The sequence below is a fragment of the Agelaius tricolor genome, unplaced genomic scaffold (assembly GCF_023055355.1).
Source record: "Agelaius tricolor isolate 1412-34295 unplaced genomic scaffold, bAgeTri1.0.p SCAF_4, whole genome shotgun sequence".
Taxonomy (NCBI): Eukaryota; Metazoa; Chordata; class Aves; order Passeriformes; family Icteridae; genus Agelaius; species Agelaius tricolor.
In genome coordinates this window covers 57,352,998-57,374,224 of record NW_027269264.1, presented here as the reverse complement: position 1 = coordinate 57,374,224, position 21,227 = coordinate 57,352,998, and the positions used below count along the sequence as shown (strand labels likewise).

Below are 21,227 nucleotides of genomic sequence, written 5' to 3'. Positions count from 1 at the left end.
CCCTTTTGTTTTTGGTTGTTGTTGTTGTTGGTTTTCTTTAAGTGGGTTCAGGTGCCCTTCTTGCCACCATTTTCCCACTTGGGCAAGCTTCTGCATGTTGTTTCCCTTCCCTGAGCCCTTCCTGCAGAACACAATGCTGCTTTGCCAATGGCACCGCCTCCCAAATCACCTTCTGAGATTCAAAATTCAGGGGTTGATGGAGATTTTCTTTCCTGCATCCTTCCTCATTTTAGCTTTTGTCTCCCCTACCCTTGTTGGAGGAGATTTGGATGTGGGATTTAAGGGATGCTTTTCCACGGAGTTGCTGTGTGGTGTAAAGAAGAAGCTGCAGGATGTGAGTGCGGGAAGATCTGGAGAGCCAAAATATCAGAATTTCAGCTGGACACTGTGACGGAATGGGAAGGAAAACAGCTGACTGTCCAGCCATGCTGTGCCTTGCATTTCATATATTAAAAAGAAAACCGGTGTTAGCTCAGCAATTGCAAAATCTTGCTGATACATTTCACAGAGGAGAAGAGACAGAATCTGTGCATGAGCATGGAGTAACTCCTGACACAAGTGCTCCTCTGAGATCTGGTGTAAAGACTGCTTGGGAGCACCAGAGCCAGCACAAACCACATCCCCAAATACCTGGAAATTGCAGTAAGAAAGAAATTTAGGAAGAAGTTCTTCCCTGTGAGGGGGGCAGGCCCTGGCACTGGTGCCCAGAGCAGCTGTGGCTGCCCCTGGATCCCTGGCAGTGCCCAAGGCCAGGCTGGATGGGGCTTGGAGCAGCCTGGGACAGTGGAAGGTGTCCCTGCCATGGCAGGGGGTGGCACTGGGTCCCTTCCTGCCCAGACCATTCTGCCATTGTATGGAAATGCAGGAGCAGTGGTTCCCTCCTTTTCTCTGCCCTCCCATTCCTCAGCAGCTGGGAGTGTCTGAGTGTGTGCTCACTGCTTCAGTTACTTTAATTGAAAATATTTATTCCAGCTTTGTGTCTTGATCACTGCGGCTGTTCCCCAGGTGTCTAATATCTCTTTTCTAGCAGACCTTGTTGCTGGAATTTTTAAATTACCTCTGGTTAAACGTTGCTCATGCAAACCCCTGGTGATCAATTTGTTTTCCTTCAGTTGCTCAGCAGTGAAAAGGATGCAGAGGTGGCCCCAGGGGTCTTTCCAGCATAACCCTCTCGCTGGAAAATGCTGAAAAATGTCCTGTAACTTTAAGTCAAACCCCTTTGAATTAACTATGCCTGAGTGATGTTCCAAGAGGGGTTTTAATGCCCGAGTTCTGGAGATGTGAGGGGTTACTGTGCAGGTTGATTAATCCAATTACTTCTTTTGAATAAGGTTAACAGTCCAGTCTGGTGGAGAGGTTGCACTGCAATTAACAGTGGTTTTGGTGCTGTTTGGGTACAGTGGTGCCCAGGGGGGAGGGTTGCTGAGCTCTGGAGGGGTGGGGGATGTGCTGTGGTGCCCTGGATTTTGGGAGATGCTGGTGACACCCTGGATGCCACCGGTGCCACCGCAGTTACAGCCAAGGAGCAGCCACTGCTTTAAACATTTCCAGCTGAAAGCCCTGCTGTCCCCTGGCTGCATCCCTGCACCCCAGAGCCAGGCTCCTGCCAGGACCTGGCATTTTCATCTAAAATCATCTAATGTGGGGTGGTCACTGCCCTGGGAAGTGAACGTGCTTGAGAATTTCCATAAAGCATCACAGGGCTGTGTTACAGACAGAGGACTCTGAAAACCCAAGGGAAAAAGGCCATTTTTGACTATTTAATTAAACCCAAAGGCTGTTTTTAAGATATTCATTACCAATCAGCTGTAAATGGTATATATTGAGCATATTTTGGATCCAGCTTATGTTCACCAAGGAGTGGTGAACTCACATGGATTTCGGATGGAAATGGGGACAGTGAAGGCAAGGTTATGTCACATCACTCATAAACATCACTGCTAAAGGTTTTGATTAATTGAGAATTACAGGAGAGAGGGGTAATTAATGCCAATCAAGAGGGATTTGCAGAAAGTAGCCCTGAAGGATTTCACTCTTGCAGTATGACAGGCTGTTAGGTGAAAGTCATGCTACGGGGACACTTGGCCCTGCATGGAATTTTTAGTTAAAAAAAGGCAAAACCTGAGTCTGTAAAACCCCAATAACCGTTATTTTAATTTAAAAAGTTGTCTGCATGTCTGAGCTGTGTCTGAAAGGCTCATCCTGCATCAAGGATATTTTCATGGTCCTGTGCAATGTGGGAGTTTTTAATCAATCACTTGCAAGGAGAGGTGAGGAGCCCCCGAGGAGCTGATTTGGCTGGGTGGTGCTGGGTGTGCCATGAGCACCCATGGGTGCTGGAGCCTGGGGAAGGGGTGCTGAGCTCCCTGCTCCAGGATGCTGATGCCCACAGCTCCTCCAGAGAGATCTGCAAGTGCCAAGTCAAGTTACCTGCGTGGGCTTTATCAACAGATTTTCGCACTTCCCAGGGACTCTGTGGAGATTTTGGGGGCTTTGCAGAGCATCCTTCTTTCTGGCAGGGGGTGGGCAGTGATGGTGAGCAAATAGGAAGAGTTTTCAGGGCTGAGCCAGGCCTGACAGAAGAGAAACTCGGTGCTTGTGTGGGGCAGTGCTGCCCTGCTGGATGGACCCCAGGAGCTGGGGAGAGGACTTGCAGCAGCTCTCTGGGTGCTGGCACCTCTTGGAGCTGCTCTAACCCCGGTGAACATTAAGTTTTGAAGGGCTTTGCAGGGTTAGGTTAATTCTGCTGTGGGGCACGTGCTGTAGCTCCAGGCTTAGCCCCTCAGAGGGGAGAGCTGTGTCTCACCAGGCTGCTCCCAGCCCTGGCAGCGCTGCTTGGGAGCTTCCCGGGGCAAAGGGCTGCTGTGCTCAGCCTGGTCCTGGCTTGAGAGGGCTGCAGAGACCTGGGTGCTGCCAGCTCCCACCAACCCGGCCCAGCCCTCCCCTGCACACCTGGGGCTGCTCTCAGGTGTGTGTTAGGGTGGTGCAGGTGACAGTGCACATCCCCTGTGCCTGGAGCCTGGCTTTGGTTTCACTGCTTTTCAAAGGGTAGAGAAGCAAAGTGAAACCAGAAGCTGCTGCACTGCCCCGAGAAAGTCGTGGTGTCACAGCCCATGAGGCAGCGGCTCCCCAGCCCAGGAGGAACCGCCTGCCTTTTTTTGCCCTTTTTTGCCCCAGATTAAGACCAGATTGTTTATTTGCACTGTCCCATAGCACCTGGGGCTTTACATACTTCTGCAGCATCGGATGACTTACTGGAAGAGGAATTTTGCAGCGGGAGCAGGGCTGTGTGTGCACTCAAGACCTTGACGCTGAACTTGTCACTCTTAATTAAACCTGCAGTAACGAGTGACGCCGAGATGCCACAGAAGAAGTGGCAGGGGAGATGCTGGGAATACACGAGTCGTTGGCTGTTAGTTACATGTAACACTATTAATTAGTCTTGGAAATCGTCCTGAAAATCACAGCTAATTAAAGAAAAGCCTTCAAGGGGTACCCCCAGTGTTTCTGTCCTGGTGTCAGGGCTCGCCTGCAGCCCCCTGTGCTCGGTGCCAGTTTTCTGTCTGCCTTTGGTGACTTGGGGTTGGTGCAATGATGGACTGGAGCCTTTTAAATGCCCCTTCATTAGAAATGCTTCTAATGAGCCAGTGGATAAATGCTGCAGATGCTGCTTGTCCAAGCACTGCTCAGCTGCTGTGACAATTTATGCAAATTGTCATCGGAGTTAATTTGGGCAGGGGAATAAAGTTCCACAAGGAGAAATGGAGCAGATTTAGTGCTGGTGGGAGATTTGGAGCCATCCATCAGCGTGACAGCTCTTCAGGGGGAGAGGAGAACATCCCTGTGCCTTGAAGGCATCAGTGAAGCCACATGGTTTGCTCAAATTCAGGGGCCCCTGCAGTGTTCAGGGATGGAGAGGTGATCCCCAAAATTCAGAAGCCCTGCCTTAAAGGAGGCATTGTCTGGGTGTGCATTTGTGTGTTTGTCCAGGCTCCATCTCCACTAGCATGAGGATGATAGGGAGTATGAGGGGTGGTGTAGATAATGCCCATCTTCCCTGGCTCTGCTGTTTGTTTTTGTACATTTTTATCAGCCCTGGGAAACACCCAATTTGCTCATTCTCATGTTGAGGAATTAGAGGTGCTCCTGCAGAGTGACACTGTCTTTCCCTTTACATTTAACACCCTCCTCAGGTTAGCACTTTCATTCATGTAGCTCAAAATGATGGGTTTTGTGCTTTTTAAGAAGTAAAACACTATTTATCTTTTTCCCTATCCCTAAAGCATCATGCACTTGTAGCGTGTGTCCCCCACTCAGAGCTGAAATGCTGATTTGCCAGTCCTTTTGGTGTTTGTGGGGATTTAGGGTGAGGAAGGAGTTCTTCTTTTGCTACTAGAGGTCCCTGTTTTGAGTGGATGCCCTCTCCATCAAGGAGATGGAGATGCTGGAGATGCTGGATTTGTGTTTTCCCCCAGCAGCACCGGGTGCTGGTGCTGGGCAGGGGAGAGATGCACAACCCTGGGCCATCCCTGCCCGCCCTGCAGCAGGCAGGCACAGCCTCTGCCACCCCTGCTGTCCCCTGTGAGGCTGTGCCAGCTGGTGGTGCCCAGCAGCAGGCAGAGAAGCCAGACCAGGCTGAGACACCAGGGTCAGCAGGTCCCGCAGTCACGGCACAGCTTAGGGAGCCCTGACCTGAATTTGAGCTTGGTTTGTCTGTCGGGCAGGGGAGAAATTGCTCCTGGGACGGAAGTCTCATTGAGAGGATGGGAAAGGGAGGATTATGGTTTGCCATCTGCCTTGATATTCAGTAATGTAAATAATAAAAAAAAAGGTAATGACCCACAAGTCCCTCAATGGAGATATTTTGCTGCGTCACGGGAGAAGCAGATTTTTCTCCTGAGCCACGGCCAAGTGGGGCAGAAGGGAATTTTAAGGCTGCAGGGCACCCAGGAGAGGTCCCTTTCCGTGTCCCCCTCCTGCCAGCACGCATCCAGTGGCTCTTCCCAGCACCCATGGGTGCAGATGGTTTGCAAACACAAACAATTGGCGACAGCAGAGTCACTGTCACTCCTTCCACAGCCACCTGTGGGACCCTGCTGCCCTGGGCACAATGGCAGAGCCTGGCCCAAGCCACCCGTACTGCTCACTCCAGCTCAGTACCAACCAAAATTAATGAGGAGGAGTTTGTTTGGTTTAGCACAGAGGCTGAGAGAGATGCTGTGCACATCCAGACAGGGGCTGCAAGTAAAATCCTGGGTGTTTTTTTTTTTTTTTAATTTTAAATTTATTTTATTTTATTTTATTTTATTTTGTTTCTGGAAGAGCCTCTTTAAATTATCTCTGGGGAGTGATCGTCAATACTAGTTTATAAAGGAGAATAGGGGACAGAAAAATTACCCCCGAGTGTGTGATGTGGCCACTTTAAATTCCACATACAGCTTGTGCTTTCACTGTAAAAAAGCACAGTTTGTGAAAACCTCAGTTTTAGTAATAGATAGCTTGTGAGTGAGAGCTGGGAGGTGGTTATTGGTCTGTTTGAGTGTAAGCTGCTTAACCATTCACATGCTGTGTGTGTAAATATAAATATTCTTGGGAAGCCAGGGCTGACATTTGTGCTGGTTTTTCTTTTGTGTGTATTTTTTGCCCCCTTTGAAAGCACCCAGCAATACTGGACACAGAACAATATAAAATGAGGTTAGCAATAAACCCACTGCAAGGGGAGAAAAGTAGAAGTGTGCTTGCTTTACAGAAAAAAATATACAGAGATTTGTCCAGATTTCGACCTTGTTCTAGTTAACATTTGTGCTTTCACCTTTGATTAAAAAAAAAAAAAAGTCACTATTTCTGTTTTCAATAAAGTCCTTTCATAAGATTTTCTTAACCTGCATGGAAGAACCTTTGTCATGACATACTCTGTCTTTACCTCTGTTACTGAATTCCCAGTGGTGAGGGGAATTGCTGTTTTACTAGTTATTGCTATTTTATTGCATAAAAATGCAATATTTTGTTGCTATTTTATTTATAATTTATTTTATTCTGGGTTTGCTGCTCTGCCCTCCCTCTATCTGCAGTTTGTTGGAAGGATGCCCCTGGAAAAATGCCCTTGACCCAGGAGCAATGAAAACTTCCCGGGGGTCAGCTGTGAGTGTTGGCATTCCTGAAATAACTCAGAGGATAAAAACCCAGCAATAATAAAGATGGATTTGCTGATGTCCAGCTCTCCGTGAAGACTTGCAACAGCCAAACGGCCCAGACGAAGCTGAGGTCCCTAGTTTTTAATATTTTTTACTTAATGGAAGATTATACAATTCTCTTAATGTAATGAAAATGATGCTCTGTCCGTGGAGTTGTAACTCCTTGCCTGCATCTCTCCTGGCTGAGATGGAGCATGCTGCCCAGAGCTTGCTGGGAGTGCCTTTGGCCAGCACTGAGGGCTTTGAAACAGTAAAACAAGACCTGCCTCTTCTAATTTAATGTTGGTTTTAATCTGCATCTGCAGCGGCAGCCTGCTAAAATCTAAATCAAATCAGGAGGTGGGGATTGAATTTATTAAGCTTCTGTTTAAGCTGTGTGGAATAATGCAAGAGGCAGTGAGAGCACTGAATGGCTTTAGTTTTATTGAGGATCTGGTTAAAAAAAAATCAGAAAGTAAACCAGATTTTTTAAAAATAATTTTTTTTTAGAGGCTGAGCATGCAGAGCTATTTCTAGTTAATTTTAGCATATTGTTTAAAGGCATCCTCGAGGACTGAAGGGATCTTTTTCTTAAAAAAACAAATTAAGGAAAGAGAAAATGTTTGGAAACCCTGGAGAGTCTGGAGGTTGAGTGGCTTGCCCAGGGTTGTGTCTCCTGAGCCCAGAGTCAAGTCAAACCTTCATTCCCAGTGCTTTGAGATGGGCCCGTGTGCCCTCTCCCTTAGGACAAGCTCCTCCAGCAGATCAAGAGGCTGCTAAAGCTCTCAGGAAGCCCGGACAAGGCTTGTGGAGCGGTAAAATGATGCTGGAAATGCGATTATGGAAGCAGCAGCTCACAGGGATGCTCTCCCCACCCACGCCTGGGTGGGCACCTCGGTTTTGGTGACACGGTGACTCTCACCCGAGTGGGCTGGCTTGTCAAAAACAGGGGGTGTGAGGCAGTTTTGGGGAGCAGAGGTCAGAGGCAGGGAATGCAGGGGAGGTGAGGGTGGTGAGCCCAGCGTGACCCCACCGAGGGCTGCCCCAGCCTCCTCAGGCTCTAACTACAGCTGGCCTTGTGAAGATGCGCCCGTGACAAAGTGCTTGGATTCCAGCAGCGTGTGCCTGACATATCTGGGATTTATGGCTGGAAGGGAGGGCTCGGATGGGGGTTTGTGCAGCAGCCTGCCCTGCCGGGAGGGCAGCAGGGAGGGGAGGAGCACAGTGGGGTGAACGGTGCTTCCCTCTCTGGGTGTGTGTGCGTGTGCACGCACCACAGGACAGCATTAGAGATGCTTGGGCAGCTGCATTCATTCACAGCAAGCAGCCTGTGCTAACAGCCCCCGGCTCTGCAGCAGGGTGGGAGCTGCCTGACCACCCCCTCGGTGTGGGGAGTGCCTGACCACATCTGGGATCTGCCAGCCAGGGGTGTCCCCAGGGCTCCTGGGGCCTTGCAAACACGTCTGTCCTGCCTGGTGCATGCTGTCCTGCATGGTGCATGCTGTCCTGTGTGGTGCATTCTGTCCTGTGTGCTGCATTCTGTCCTGACTGGTGCATGCTGTCCTGCCTGGTGCGTTCTGTCCTGCCTGGTGTGTTCTGTCCTGCCTGGTGCATGCTGTCCTGCATAGTGTGTTCTGTCCTGCATGGTGCATGCTGTCCTGTGTGCTGCATTCTGTCCTGTGTGCTGCCTGTTGTCCCACATGGTGCATTCTGTCCTGTGTGATGTGTGCTGTCCTGTGTGGCTCCTTGTACCCGTGTGTGTGTGTGCACAAAGTCTGGGAAAATCAGTTACTATAATTATTACAATGATTGTTGTTATTATTATATTATTATTATTATTACTAGTACTACTACTATTACTACTACTACTACTACTGCTGCTGCTGCTGCTGCTGCTGCTGCTACTCTGTAGTGCTGTGGTCAGGGTGGCTGGTGGCCTATGGAGCCTCCCACCAGCAGGCTGTGGGCAGTGGGTGTTGAGAGCTGTCACCCTCCTGTCCCACCTGGGTGGCTCCTGGCCGTGGCTGGTGATGAATTGCTGAGGGGGGTGGCCCACGGGACCTCTTGCTGCTGCTGGAGCTGTGCCCAGGTTTCACCCTGAAAGCTCTCTCAGACAGGGACCCTCATTCCGGGCTGCTCTGGGGTCAGTGTGTCCCTGTCTGCCACCAGTCCAGCAGGGCCAGGGCTCAGCCCAGCCCCGTGTGCAGGTGGAACATTTGCAAGGTTGCCAAGACCAGCAACACCTTGTGTTTGAAGCTGCCCTGAGCCGGGTACATCCTGATCCTTGGCTATTTTGGGCGCTTCTAGAGCGTGTCTGAATCTCACTTTTTGCCAGCAGAAAGCTGGCAATGGATGATCCACAGTGGTGGGGCTGGTAGGGGTCCCAGCCAGCCCCTTCCCCACTGCAGCCTCCCTTCTTCTTGGCAGGGAGAGCACTGAAGGCCCATGAGGTGCTAGAGCTGGTGTGCTGAGAAAATTCAAGTTTTCACATCTTTCCCCCCAGTCCCTGGTGAAACTGTTGTTCTGGGAATACAATTGTGTGGCTCCATTAACATGTAAAGGTTCCTGCTGCTGTAGCTATTGAGCAGCTCTAAAAATAATTACGTGTGATAACTATAAAAATCTATTGCTTTTCAGCTGCAAAGTGGCCTGTCAGGTGGTGGCTGCTGCTGTGTTAACTCGTTGGTTGCCGCAAAATGTTGCTTGGACATTGTGTGCTGGGGTTTGCTATCAAATGAAAGCCAAAACCTTTGGGGCTCTGGGGCTGCTGTCACTTGGGCTGGCTGGGATTTCCCCCAGCCCCTGGAGCTCTGAGTAGGAATAAGATTCTGTAGCTCTCATTTCAATCAGCAGGAGGAATAGAGGGGAGAGCTGCCCCAAAGGGCCAGTAAATCCATGGGTGTTGGAGGGTTCCTGTTGGCTCTGTGGGCTGGAGGATCTCGGGTTTTGTGTTGCTGAAAGGGCTCCCAAGGTATTAAAAAGTCTTTTTTCCCAGCCCCGAGTTTGAGGAAGAAGTCGGGATTCCTCAGCTCAGGTTTTCAAGGTTGTTTATATTCTCTTATCTAACATATTCTCTTTCTGACCTGCTGAGATCTGTCCAGCAGGTCGGGTTGTGGCACAGCCCCTGCATTTGGGGTGGTGATAGTTTTTTATGCTAAAAACTGCGTGTACTTTATTTACAATAATTTTCTAGTACCTATCATCTGTGCTAGACACTCTGTCTCTATCCTAAACTAATCCAAAAGTGCCACCATCACAGCAGAAGATGGAGGACAAGAAGAAGGAGAAGGAGAAGGACAGCACATACCCAGATTCCTCCATCTTGCCTCTTGAACCCCCATTCTAAAAACCCCAAAATTCTACATTTTCACCCTGTCATAAATTCACTATCATTCTACTCAAACTCTTGTAGCTTGTAAATCCTCGCACAAAGCTGGTAATTGTTTCCATGGGTTAAAATCGAAGGCACAGATGTCTTTGACTCCGTGCCAAGGTCTCTGAGCCCCCTGCCAGGGTCTCAGGTCCTGCAGGGCAGCCAGAGGAATGTCCTGGGTTCTGACAGGAGGAGTCCAGCACCAGCCTGGCTCCCTGAGCTGGGCTGCACAGGTCTGCCCTGGGGCTTCCCCCTTGGTGGCCCTGGCTTTGTAGATGCAAAAAAAAAAAAAAAGGTTAAATTTAACCTAATTCATGAATTCATTTAAATGCAAGCGCGTTCCTGGAGCCTGTTTGTGTGTTCACCTCCAGCTGAAGGAGGTGGCTTTGGTGTCCTCATTTTCCTGCCTCTGTCTGTGGCAGTGGGTTTGGGTCAGGGCTCGCTCTGTGGGGGACCAAACTGCCTTGTTTTGAGCAAAATAAACACAATTTGGTGTAGGGACTGCTGGGGAGGAATTGAGTTATTTCATAAAAGCCTTCTGGAAAGTTTGTTTTTTTTTTTTTTTCCCAGGGAAATTAAATTCCATGTTTACCTTGAAACTTTACCCTGCCTTTTAGATTGGTAGTGAGCCAGTGAACACCTTGTCCAGGAGAAAATTAGACTGAAAAATTAGACTTCTGATCTGTAATTAACCCCAAGAACTAAAACTGGACTTATTTTTTCTTTTACTAAAATAAATGGTTTAGCTGCATTGACTTTACAATGTGTGAGGCTGTATTAATGGAGAATTAATTTATTTCTCATTTAATTTCCCGAGGTTTCATTGTGTTTAAACTTTTTCTTTCTCTTCTTTTCTTTTCCACCTCTCCAGTACACTAGGGTTTGGATTCCTGACCCTGATGAAGTTTGGAGATCGGCAGAAATTATCAAGGATTACAAAGAGGGAGATAAAAGCCTCCAGCTGAAACTTGAAGATGAAACTGTAAGCTTTTGAATGCCATTATTCTTTTTAGCAATTTAAAGCCTCGAATTAATGTGTGAAGAAGCCTGAGCCATTTCATAGCTTCTGTGAAGTGGTTTAAAATGTGTTTTATTGCCTCAACACTTTCACTTTTTCCCTGCCTGCTCCCTCCCTAGACACTTGTGTTACATTAGGTTGCGAGAAAAGCCCTTGACCTCCACCATCTCTTTTCATCTCCTGGCAAACTGGTAATAGTCTGTGATACCAGGATGTATTTTTTTTAATAGCAGCAGTATGTCAGAAGTGCCTGTTTGTGCTTTTTGCTGCCGAACAAATTGTGGAGAGCACGGCTGGTGGCATCCACTCAACCTCGGGTGCTGATGGAAAACCCACACCCGGCTCAGAGGTGGCTGCTGTGCCACAGCTTTCTCCATGCCTCAGTTTTCCTCTCTGAGCATACTCTTATGTAAACCCCCTTTTTTTCTCTGCTTCATTTTTAAATGAGAAAAGCTTTTCAAAGGGAAAAACACAAAACTCATTTAAATGTAGATGTTTTCTAGCCAGCGCTGGTTCCAAATGCACAAACAGCCCGGGCTGTAGCATGAGTACAGCCAGCAATAAATCATCCCCAGAGCAGGACACAGGCTGGGGAGGAGCAGCTGCTCTCTGTTCCACACAGAGCCTCCTGGGGTGGGACATTGGGTGACAGCAGGGAATTGCAGAAGAAGTTAACCATGGCATTTGCATCAGCTGCAAATTCAGTTTATGGGAAGGGAGCAGCCATGCTGTGCGCCCACCACGAGCTGCCTGCTGTAGCAGGAAGAATAAATACATTTTTCATGAAGAATTGCACCTAAACCATCTCTCTTCATTGAGCAGGTGGGGTTTCCTGAGCTGTCTAGAGTGTGATCTGCTCCATTGCCTGGCAGAGTTAGCAGAGACCACCCACTACAGATCCATATGTGCCGAGCAGGGTGGGTAATTCCCATCCCCTCCACGCCAGACGTTTCCCCACTGCGGGGAGCATTTTCACCACATTGCCTGGTGGAAGATGGAGAACAGGAACGAGCTGTGGTTGATTGGGCAGTTTGTCAAAGCAGTTTTTCTTTTAGAGCAGCTCAAGCTCAGGCTGTTGGCTGCGTGTGAGTGTGCCAGGTTTGCAGGGAATGTTGTTGATGTTGGGGTCTGCACCCAGTGCTTGCTGCTGTTTCTTCTTCTTGGCTCGGCCTCAGCTGCTTTTGTTGTCCTGCCCAGTTTGCTCTTCCAGCATAGGGCAGCTTTCTGGGGAGGATAAAGGATGGAGGATGCTTGATGCCTTTTTACCTTCCACAGGGATAAATCTGGATGAGGAGGTGCACAGATGCCACCCTGCAATCCCTTGGAAGCAGGGAACCACTGCAAACCCTTGGAACCAGGCATAGAATCATCATTTTATTGTGGAATGGTTTGGGTTGGAAGGACCTTAAAGTTCATCCCCTTCCACCCCCTGCCATGGGCAGGGACAACTTCCACTATTCCAGGGTGCTCCAAGCCCCATCCAGCCTGGCCCTGGACATGTCCAGGGATCCAGGGACAGCCACAGCTGCTCTGGGCACCCTGGGCCAGGGCCTCACTGCCATTACAGCCAAGAATTTACTCCTAATATCTTACCTAAGCCTACTGTCCTTCAGCTTAAGGTAATTCCCCCTTGTCCTGTCCCTGCAGGCCTTGTCCCCAGTCCCTGTGCAGCTCTGCTGGAGCCCCTGGAGGCCCTGGCAGGGGCTCTGAGGTGTCCCTGGAGCCTTCTCTTGTGCAGCTGAGCAGCCCCAGCTGTGCCAGGCTGGCTCCAGAGCAGAGGGGCTCCAGCCCTGGCAGCAGCTCCGTGGCCTCCTCTGCACTGGCTGCAGCAGCTCCAGCTCCTTGTGCTGCTGGAGCCAGGGCTGGGCACTGATGGATGCCTGGGTGCCCATCTCAACCACAGGAGCTCCTTTCTTCCACTTGTGCTCAGGCTGCCAAAGTACACCTGCTCCTATTGCTGAGTACTACAACCCCCATCCTCCCCTCCTGGCTGAGATCTCTTGCAGTTTTAGTACTTGGGCAGGAATTATTTTTTTCCTCTTTAATCTGGATATTTCCCTGGAAACTAAAGGGGCTGAGGAGCCCTGCAAGGTCAAATCCCTTTGTGCAGCTGAGTTCAAGATCAGCAACATTAAAGTACAAGGTGATGAAAGGATTACCAGGTGTTGTAGGTAGTAGCTTAATAAGCATGTCACAGTCATGGTGAAACATGGAACATCTCATTCTGGGGTTGTGCAAGAGGCTGAGGTCTCTGGGAGTGCCCTGTTTGATGCTTTCCTGTATGAAGTCTTGCCTGGATCTGTGTCATGTTGGACTGAAAAGCTCTGGCAAAGGGGAGCAGCACTTGAGTGCATCAGGTTGGAGATACCCAGCACATGTACCTTCAGGGGATTCAAAGCTGTAGAAATTCGCCTTTTGTTCCTGACAGCCACCATGCATTACCCAGCTGTTCAGTGCTTCCTTTTGTCCTTGTGCTTTAAGTGAGTCTTCACGGGTTTTGTGGCTCCTGGCTCTGCTCTGTATGCACGAGAGCTCCCTCCGAACGAAGAGCTGGCTGTTAAATATCACAGGGCATCCCTGGTGTGTTTGCCATTAAGATGTGAGACTGAGTGCAAACTCTTGAAAATTGGCATTGACAACGTGGAACCAGAGGATAAAACCAGCCTGAGGTTGTCAGACACGCTGAGGGAGCCTGGCCTCGTGCACTTGGGTCAGCCTTCCTTGTGCTGTTTGCATGGGCAGGGATCCAGTGCAGTCACAGTGGTTTTGCTTGGAAGCTGGGATTCCTCCCTTCTGATGGGAGCTGAGCATCATCAGGCCTCCCTTCTGAGGCACCCTGTGGGAAGCAGCATCACTGGCAATTTTTTTTCCCCTCCTCTGTAAAGAAAAAGCAGCTTTTCTTTAGTTGATGGCTCTGTTGCTCATTTGGGAAGGAGTCAAAAATAGCATAAGGCTGCCCATATGCCAACTTCAGCAGCGTAACCTGGCTCCTCAGACACTTCAGCAGCAGGGACTCTGTGCTTCTCCATGTCCTCTCTGCCTCGAGGGGTGACAGGTTTCAGGTATAAAAGTAACCTGAATTAAAAATGAGCTGAGAAATTGCTCTGATGGTAAAAGCATGGTCTAGTTTGGAATGAGGCTGCTTTTCCAAGAGCAGGAAGATGCTTAGATCAGATGAAGCTGTGGATTTCTGTCACTGCTGTCGCTGCTCAGAGCGGGCTGAAGGCTGTTTGTCCCAAGGCTGGCCTGAAAATGACTCAGGTGTGGCCAGGTTGGTGCTCGTGGACCATCAGTGCCCACCAGGACCACATGGTGGTCAGCTCAAAGCCATTACCAGAGGGGTGACCTGGCAGCCTGCCATGCAAGTCCCTGGAGCATTTATCATGAAGGGGCTTTTAATTTAATTTACAGCAGGATGTGTAAGTGTTTAACACTAGCAGGAGTTATGCCTGGAAAAGCTACAAGCCATTAAAGGAGCTGTTGTTTTTTTGTGTTCCTCGTGTGTCTCCTCAGCTCTATGAGTATCCCATTGACCTGCCAGGGAGTGAGCTGCCCTTCCTGCGCAACCCGGACATCCTGGTGGGGCAGAATGACCTGACAGCCCTCAGCTACCTGCACGAGCCTGCTGTCCTGCACAACCTCAAAGTCAGGTTCCTCGAGTCCAACCACATCTACACCTACTGTGGTGAGTGTCCAGAGCACACCGTCAGCTCCTCAGAGGCTGTGGGGCCACAGAGGAGCCCCTTGCGACCATCAGCGTGAGGAAAGCCTGGGGGTGGTGGGTTTAGTTTTGAGTGTGTGTAAAACCAGAGGTGGTTTCTGAGGGCTGGTGCACTGTGACCTTGCTGAGCTCATGGTCCACCTGCTCTTGCTGGGAACATCCTGTCAGATGAGTCTGGGTCCAGCCTTGCATGTGCTTGGCAGCCCCCAGAGGGGAAAAGTAGGACTTAAAAAACCATGAACATGGCATGCCAGACAGAGAGATACTACTGAGGAATGTCCACAGCAGGTTTTCCTCCAGAAAAAATGCAAAAAGCCTTCTAGCGCTGCCATTTCCTTCCTTTTCTTCATGGTTTTGGGAATTAACTAACTCCCAAATTCAAAGCAGGAGGAGGGCAGGTGTGAACTTGGGTTTGTGATTTTTGGGGAGGGCGCCTTGCCAGAGCTATCCAGGAGAGCAGTTACCTGTGCATGGACAGCAACAAAGTGCAGCTTGAAAAAATTAAGAAGAAAGGAAAGAAGGCAATTCATAGAATCCCAGACTTGTTTGGGTTGGAAGGGGTTTTAAAGATCATGTTCCAACCTCCTGCCATGGGCAGGGACACCTTCCACTGTCCCAGGCTGCTCCAAGCCCCATCCAGCCTGGCCTTGGACACTGCCAGGGATCCAGGGGCAGCCCCAGCTGCTCTGGGCACCCTGGGCCAGGGCCTGCCCACCCTCCCAGCCAGCAATTCCTAATTCCCAATATCCCATTTAGCCCTGCCTCTGTCAATGGGAAGCCATTCCCTGTGTCCTGTTAAAGCTGGTGTGTACAGCTGTGACTGGGGTTGCAGAGGAGAAAACTGGCAGGAGGAGATGACTTTAAAATAGTGCCGTAGAAATATGTTGCCTCTGTGGTTCTGAGTAATGTTAACTTTCAGTATTTAATGATGTGTACTGTTGGATTACTGGCATAACTTGCAGCCTTTTGCAACTGCACGTGTGCCCTCAGTCACCCACAGGCCTGCTCTCACCCAGAATCAGTGAGGTTTTGTGAAGGCAGTTTCTAAGAAGGTTCATGATTGTCTGGAGCACAGCATTGCTGGGGCTGCAGGCATTTGGGCTGTGTAGGTTTGGTTACAAAGCTCTGCCTGGCTGCAGCATGCCTCGTGCTTGGGGTTATAAGGTGGCTGAGAAGGGCAGGAAGGTGCCTGTCTGAAGTGAGCAGAGCCCTTCAGCTTGGTTTGCTTTGTGGTTTTGGTGAGTCAGGGAAATTGTTGGGTGACCTGAGCAGAACCAGGAAGCCAGCAGGCAGGAGCAGGGCTCGGGGCCGGGGTGAGGCAGCTGGGTCAATGTCCTGCAGGGGCAGCTGCTGGGACAGTCACTGCCCTTTGCCTTTCCTGGTGTTTGCTGCAAGCTGAGAGCTCCTGTGCTCCTGTAGTGGGAGCTTGCTGAGCCCTGGGCTGGCTGGGCTGGGAGCACAACACTGGCCCCACAGCCAGGTGCAGTGGGGACATTGGGTTTTGGGACATTGGGGGGATTGGGAACATTGGGGATTGGGAATATTGGCACTGGCCCCACAGCCAGGAGCACAGTGCTGGCCCCACAGCCTGGTACAGTGGGGACATTGGGGGATTGGGGGCATTGGAGGCAGTAGGGACACTGGGAACATTGGGTGCAGTGAGGACATTGGGGACATCATTGGGGGATTGGGGACATTGAGGGGACTGAGGACAATGGAGGTTGAGGACATTGACACTGGCCCTACAACCAGGTGTACAATGCTGACGCCATAGCCAGGTGCAGTGGGGACACTGGGGGATTGGGGACATTGGGGACACTGGGGACATTGGGGGCATTGGGGGCAGTGAGGACATTGGGGACATTGGGGACATCACTGGGGGACTGAGAACACTGGGGGACTGGGGACATTGGGGATTGGGAACATTGGCACTGGCCTCACAGACAGGTGCACTGGCCCCACAACCAGGAGCACAATGATGGCCCCACAGCCAGGAGCTCCTGGAGCTCCTTGCAGGCACAGCTGAGACCTGCCCGACCCAAAACTCCCCAGAGGTGGAGCTTGGGTGCAGAGCAGCTCCCTGGAGCCCACGGGGAGCACACGTGTGGCTTGGCCTCTCATCAGCTCCCAGCTCAGTGCCCGGAGCTGGAGAGGAGGCAGACATGAAAGCCTCAGAGCAGGCTCTGGCATTCCTTCCCTGTGATTTATGTATTTCAGTTTGATTTGGGCACATTCTTTGTTAGGAGTTTTTACTCACAACCCAGGTCAGGGGAAAACCTGGGATGTTTGTTAGGTTCTAGCAGAGCTTTGGTTGCACAGGAATTGCTTTTCTGTAGTGCTGGCTCAGGCTGTATTGATCTCTCCTCACCCCTCCTACAAAGCCTGTCTTCACACAATGGAGATTATTGTATATTTTTGCTCTTCTCACCAGTTTTGTGCATCTCCTTTGTAGCTGTACAGGGGCTTACTGCCTTCCTATTGAAGGGGATGCTGAGATAACAATTATGAGCCCTTCCCCGCTCACTTTCTTTGTTAACTCTCAATCGTTGCATTTTAAAAAAACCTTACTGAGGCAACTAAGACGAGCCCTGAAAACCCAGAAATATCAACCCCCTGCCTGTCTGTCTGCCCTCAGGTATCGTGCTGGTGGCCATCAACCCCTACGAGCAGCTGCCAATCTACGAGCAGGATGTCATCTACGCCTACAGCGGCCAGAACATGGGGGACATGGACCCCCACATCTTCGCCGTGGCCGAGGAAGCCTACAAGCAGATGGCCAGGTCAGGGCGGGGGGCCCAGCCACGGGGGTTTGGGTCAAAATGGGGAAAAATGCCATTAAATGCTCCAGATACTCAGTGAAAGCAAAGTGGTGAAAGACAGTGTGCTGGAGGTTAGGTATTTCTAATTAATTCTGCCTAATGACTTGATCCCAGTAATGCACCCAGATTGCTGGGCTGATGGGGATCCCTGTGCTCCTCAGGAACTCAGGGGGATCCCTCTCTTGTTGCTTCTTGGATGAGTTTCCTGGAAGAATTTCAAACCACTCTGCAAATGTCATGTTTAATAGCTTAGAGGAAACCACATTTCAGATAGTTTGGTGAGATAATCAAACTAAATCCAGAAGCTAATGCTAGTTGTTACTTTATGGAGATACTGTGATTTTGAGTTAGGTGTTAACTGGCAGATACTTGGAGATATTTATGGGTCCCTCAAATCCCTGCCTTCACCAGATGGATATGGTGAGAGTTTTACTTTATTTATTTCCCTGCTTGTTGTGTTGCTGGGCACAAATGTAGGACTTTGTTCCTAAGAAACAAGTCATGATCCAAAAGAGAATTGGAGAGGAAACTGAAAATTGTTGTACCAGGGATCATTTTATTATAGTTGTCAGGACTCACGCAGTGTGTTTTTGTTTGCTTGTGAATTAGCTGAGATTTTTGTACAGCTCTGGCTTTTAACAGCAAGAGGAAGCACTGAACGATTTCCCAAGGTTCTTTCTTTCTGCTCTGTCTGGGTTTTAGTGGTGAGTTAGGATACATTTCTAATAAAAAAATGAGCCAGATTTCAATCCAGAAATGCATCTGGAGGAGCACTGCCATAGCCAGAGATCGGATGGATTGCACCCAAAATGAGTCCAGCCTGCAGTGCACTCCTGCAAGTGCTTATGCTCTGGGCAAAACTGCTTTGAGGACAGTTCAGGGATTTGGGGAGCTGCCTGCAGAAAGAGGAAGACTTAGGTTAGGATTTTGTCCTTGTGTGGCTTCAGACTGAGCAGCAAGCTGCAGGGTTCTTTTTAGAGGATACCAGGGTTTTGCTGACCCATGTGGACAGGACCTGTGGATTTTCCAGGACAAATGTCTAAAACACAAGGCAACAGCTCACTTTTCTGCTGAAGTTTGTGCTAGGGACAAACTTCAGGAGCTGAGGTTTGCTAGGTGCTGTTCTCCCACATCCCTCAGGAATTTTGCAGGCAGTGGGATAACAGCTCTAGCAAACGATGCTTGTCTCTGCTTCCCTCCTTATCAGGATAAAGCTACTTTTGACAGCAGCTCATAAAGGATAACTCCTGTCTCTGGGCGGTTCAGACTGCTCTGTTTTCAAGGGGACAGGAAAATAACCACCTTCAGAGCTCTCAGGCAAGGTGCTCACTGCTCAGTGCTCCTCTGGTGCTCTCTGTTTTGGGCTGTTATTATGGTAATTGCAGGCTTGGGTACAAAAGAGGGTTTCAGACAGGGCTGAGAGGAGATTGGGACATGGATTATAGGAATCTACCTGGTTGTTTGAAATGTGCCTTAAAATGTGGCACACTGAGTTTTAAGTCTGAGCACTCCTGGGTGGGTGTTGTGTTCTCTGCAGCTTGATCCAAGCTTTTCCCTCCACGGTGCTCCAAGGAGAGTGGAGGAGCTGCTGGGGCAGGGGGTGTGGATGGCATAGCCCCTGGGTGAGGGATAAAGGAGTTCTTTTTGCCCTTTTTCCAGCTGAAATGCTGACTCTGTGGGATGCCTCGTGTCTGCAGCTCAGCTTTACTGCTTTGGGGTGAGGTGGGATGTGGCTTGTTAAACCTAAACTGGTGCAAAGATATCACTTGTTTTGCAGTTCAGCTTTTAAACAATTGGATTATGTCTGGTGCATCCTTATAGATCAGGAATAAAACTCAAGCCTGCTGTCTCAGAAGGTCAAATTTTCAAGGTGACTGAGAGTAGGAAAACAGTCTGGCCAGTCTTGGGGGTTTTTGAATATTTTATGTCCATTAGTGGCCCAGAGCACACAGGGAAAGAACAGTGAAGAGGATTGAATGGGATTGAGTGGATGGCAAGGGAAAAGGGCACAAAACTTAAGACTCTGTGTTAAATGAGAAAAATTGGAGGTAATTAGATTTTTATTTCTGAGCTTTCCATGTAGAGACAGGCTGCCAGGGCATCAGTGCCCAAGAGATGGGACAGGAGGCACCTTCACAGGTGACTGTGTGGCATCCTGTGTTTGCTTTTGTCCTGTCATCAGAAAATGCCAATTTAAAAGGGGAAAAAACCCCAAAAATAAAAAAAAGGAAAAAATAAAAGCCTTGGTGGTGCTGCAGATGTTGCGTAACAGCATTGATCCCTTTTTTGAGTCAGAATTTTTCATAAAGCACCTGAACACCTACAGTGGATTCAGTGTGTGTTAAAACTCCCCTCAAGTATGAGCTTTTCACAAAGAGGATGTTTTGCAGCACTTGCATGTGAAACAGGTTAAAAAAGAAAAACCAAACAAAAATAGGCAAGTGATTAAAATTCATATGAAACATCCTCTAATTTTTACAGTGGCCAGCTCTTTAGAAACTCCCCAGATACCCAGTGTGGGACTAAACACACTCAGTTCACTGAAACAGTGTTGTTTTAAACAAAATGAGCAGCATGGAGTCAGTTTGCTCCAAGTGCTGCTGCTGGAGGCGGTGGAGTCAAGTGTTGGGAGGGTGAAAGGATGGATCATCCAGTGATTGTTAGAGGTGTGATGGCTAGGGGTGCTGGGATGGTGGAAGGATGGATCATTAGTGATTGTTAGTGGTGGTGATGGTTGTGGTGTTGAGATGGTGGAAGGATGGATCATTAGTGATTGTTAGTAGTGGTGATGGTTAGTGGTGTTGAGATGGTGGAAGGATGGATAATGTTGTGATGATTAGTGCTGCTGGGGTGGTGGAAGGATGGATCATTTAGTGATGGTTGGTGGTGCTGGGATGGTGGAAGGATGGATCATTTAGTGATGGTTCGTGGTGCTGGGATGGTGGAAGGATGGATCATTTTGTGATTGTTAGTGGTGCTGATGGTTAGTGGTGCTGGGATGGTGGAAGGATGGATCATTTAGTGATTGTTATTGGCCCTGAGTTGGGAACAGTGAGTGCCTTGGGACATGGATTGCCTGCAGGGCAGTGCAGGCACCTGCTCTGGTCAGGGTCCTGTCCTGGAGAGGTGCAGTGTGGCTGGGGGGCCACAGAAGGTATTTGCCCTCCTGGGAGCAGTCTGGAAGCTGTGCCATGTCCTTCCACACAGAAGGACAGCACAGCTGCTGATGGCCTGGCTGATTCTTGCTTTTCTCGCAGAGGAACAAAAGATGCCTTGTGTGCCCACATCCTGGCTCTGATTTCCCTGTGTGTCATCCCTCTGGGTAGGAGCCCGGAGTCTGGCAAAAATTCCCTCTTGAAAACCTGCATTTCTGCTGCAGTCAGCCTGACCTGAGCAGCACGTTTCACACTGCTCTGTGCCAGCACTGACGAGGCCAAGCTGGGGACAGCTCTGAGCTTTCATGGCAAGAAGGACATGAGGGGGCCTGGAGTGTGTCCAGGGAAGGGAATGGGGCTGGGAAGGGGCTGGAGCCCCAGGAGAGGCTGAGAGAGCTGGGAAGGGGCTGAGCCTGGAGAAAAGGAGCCTCAGCCTGGGCCCTGAATGGTGTGACATGGCAGCAGCCCATGCCAGGTGATGGACACAAAGGGAGGCCAGTGTCCAGAGGTCTCGGGTAGTAAAGGGCTTGGGAAAGCCTCCTGAGAAGTGCAAGGACTGGGTCAAGTGCTGTGGGCTTTATTCCCTGGTGCCTCCATCTGGCCAATGCTTTCACAGGTGCATTCCCTGCAAAGCTGTTCTATGAGGCCAGGAAAAAAATATCTTGGGTCTGTTTCACATGAAACTGCTAATTCCAAACTGCAGAACAGTGTGACGTTCTGCCAGGAGCACAGAAGGGCTCTGCAGGCCTTACCTGACCCTTGCAATGTCAGTGGGAAGGCAGCTGTCCTGGTGACCTGTTGGCTGGACTGGAGCTTCCTCCTTCCCTACTTGAGGATCTGCTCAGAGTCTTGTTGATAGTTCTTGCAGAAGAAATAAAATAAGAAATGCAGGAGTGATTTGATGGATGAGTTCAACTTCTGCATATCTTGTCTGAACTGCAGCTCAGTGGGTACCAGATAACCCCTGC

The 21,227-nt window shown here is 49.6% G+C and overlaps 1 protein-coding gene across 4 annotated transcripts in view; it reads left to right on the top strand.

The window, feature by feature from the left end:
- The window catches only part of MYO5B (myosin VB), a 146,896-nt gene that overhangs the window by 18,256 nt on the left and 107,413 nt on the right, over window positions 1-21,227 (top strand). For all 4 annotated transcript variants that reach the window (XM_071425874.1, XM_071425872.1, XM_071425873.1 and 1 more), the window contains exons 2-4: window positions 10,418-10,528; window positions 14,078-14,249; window positions 16,921-17,065. In XM_071425874.1, the coding sequence (XP_071281975.1) occupies window positions 10,418-10,528; window positions 14,078-14,249; window positions 16,921-17,065 (428 nt within the window). The remainder of the gene's footprint in view (window positions 1-10,417; window positions 10,529-14,077; window positions 14,250-16,920; window positions 17,066-21,227) is intronic.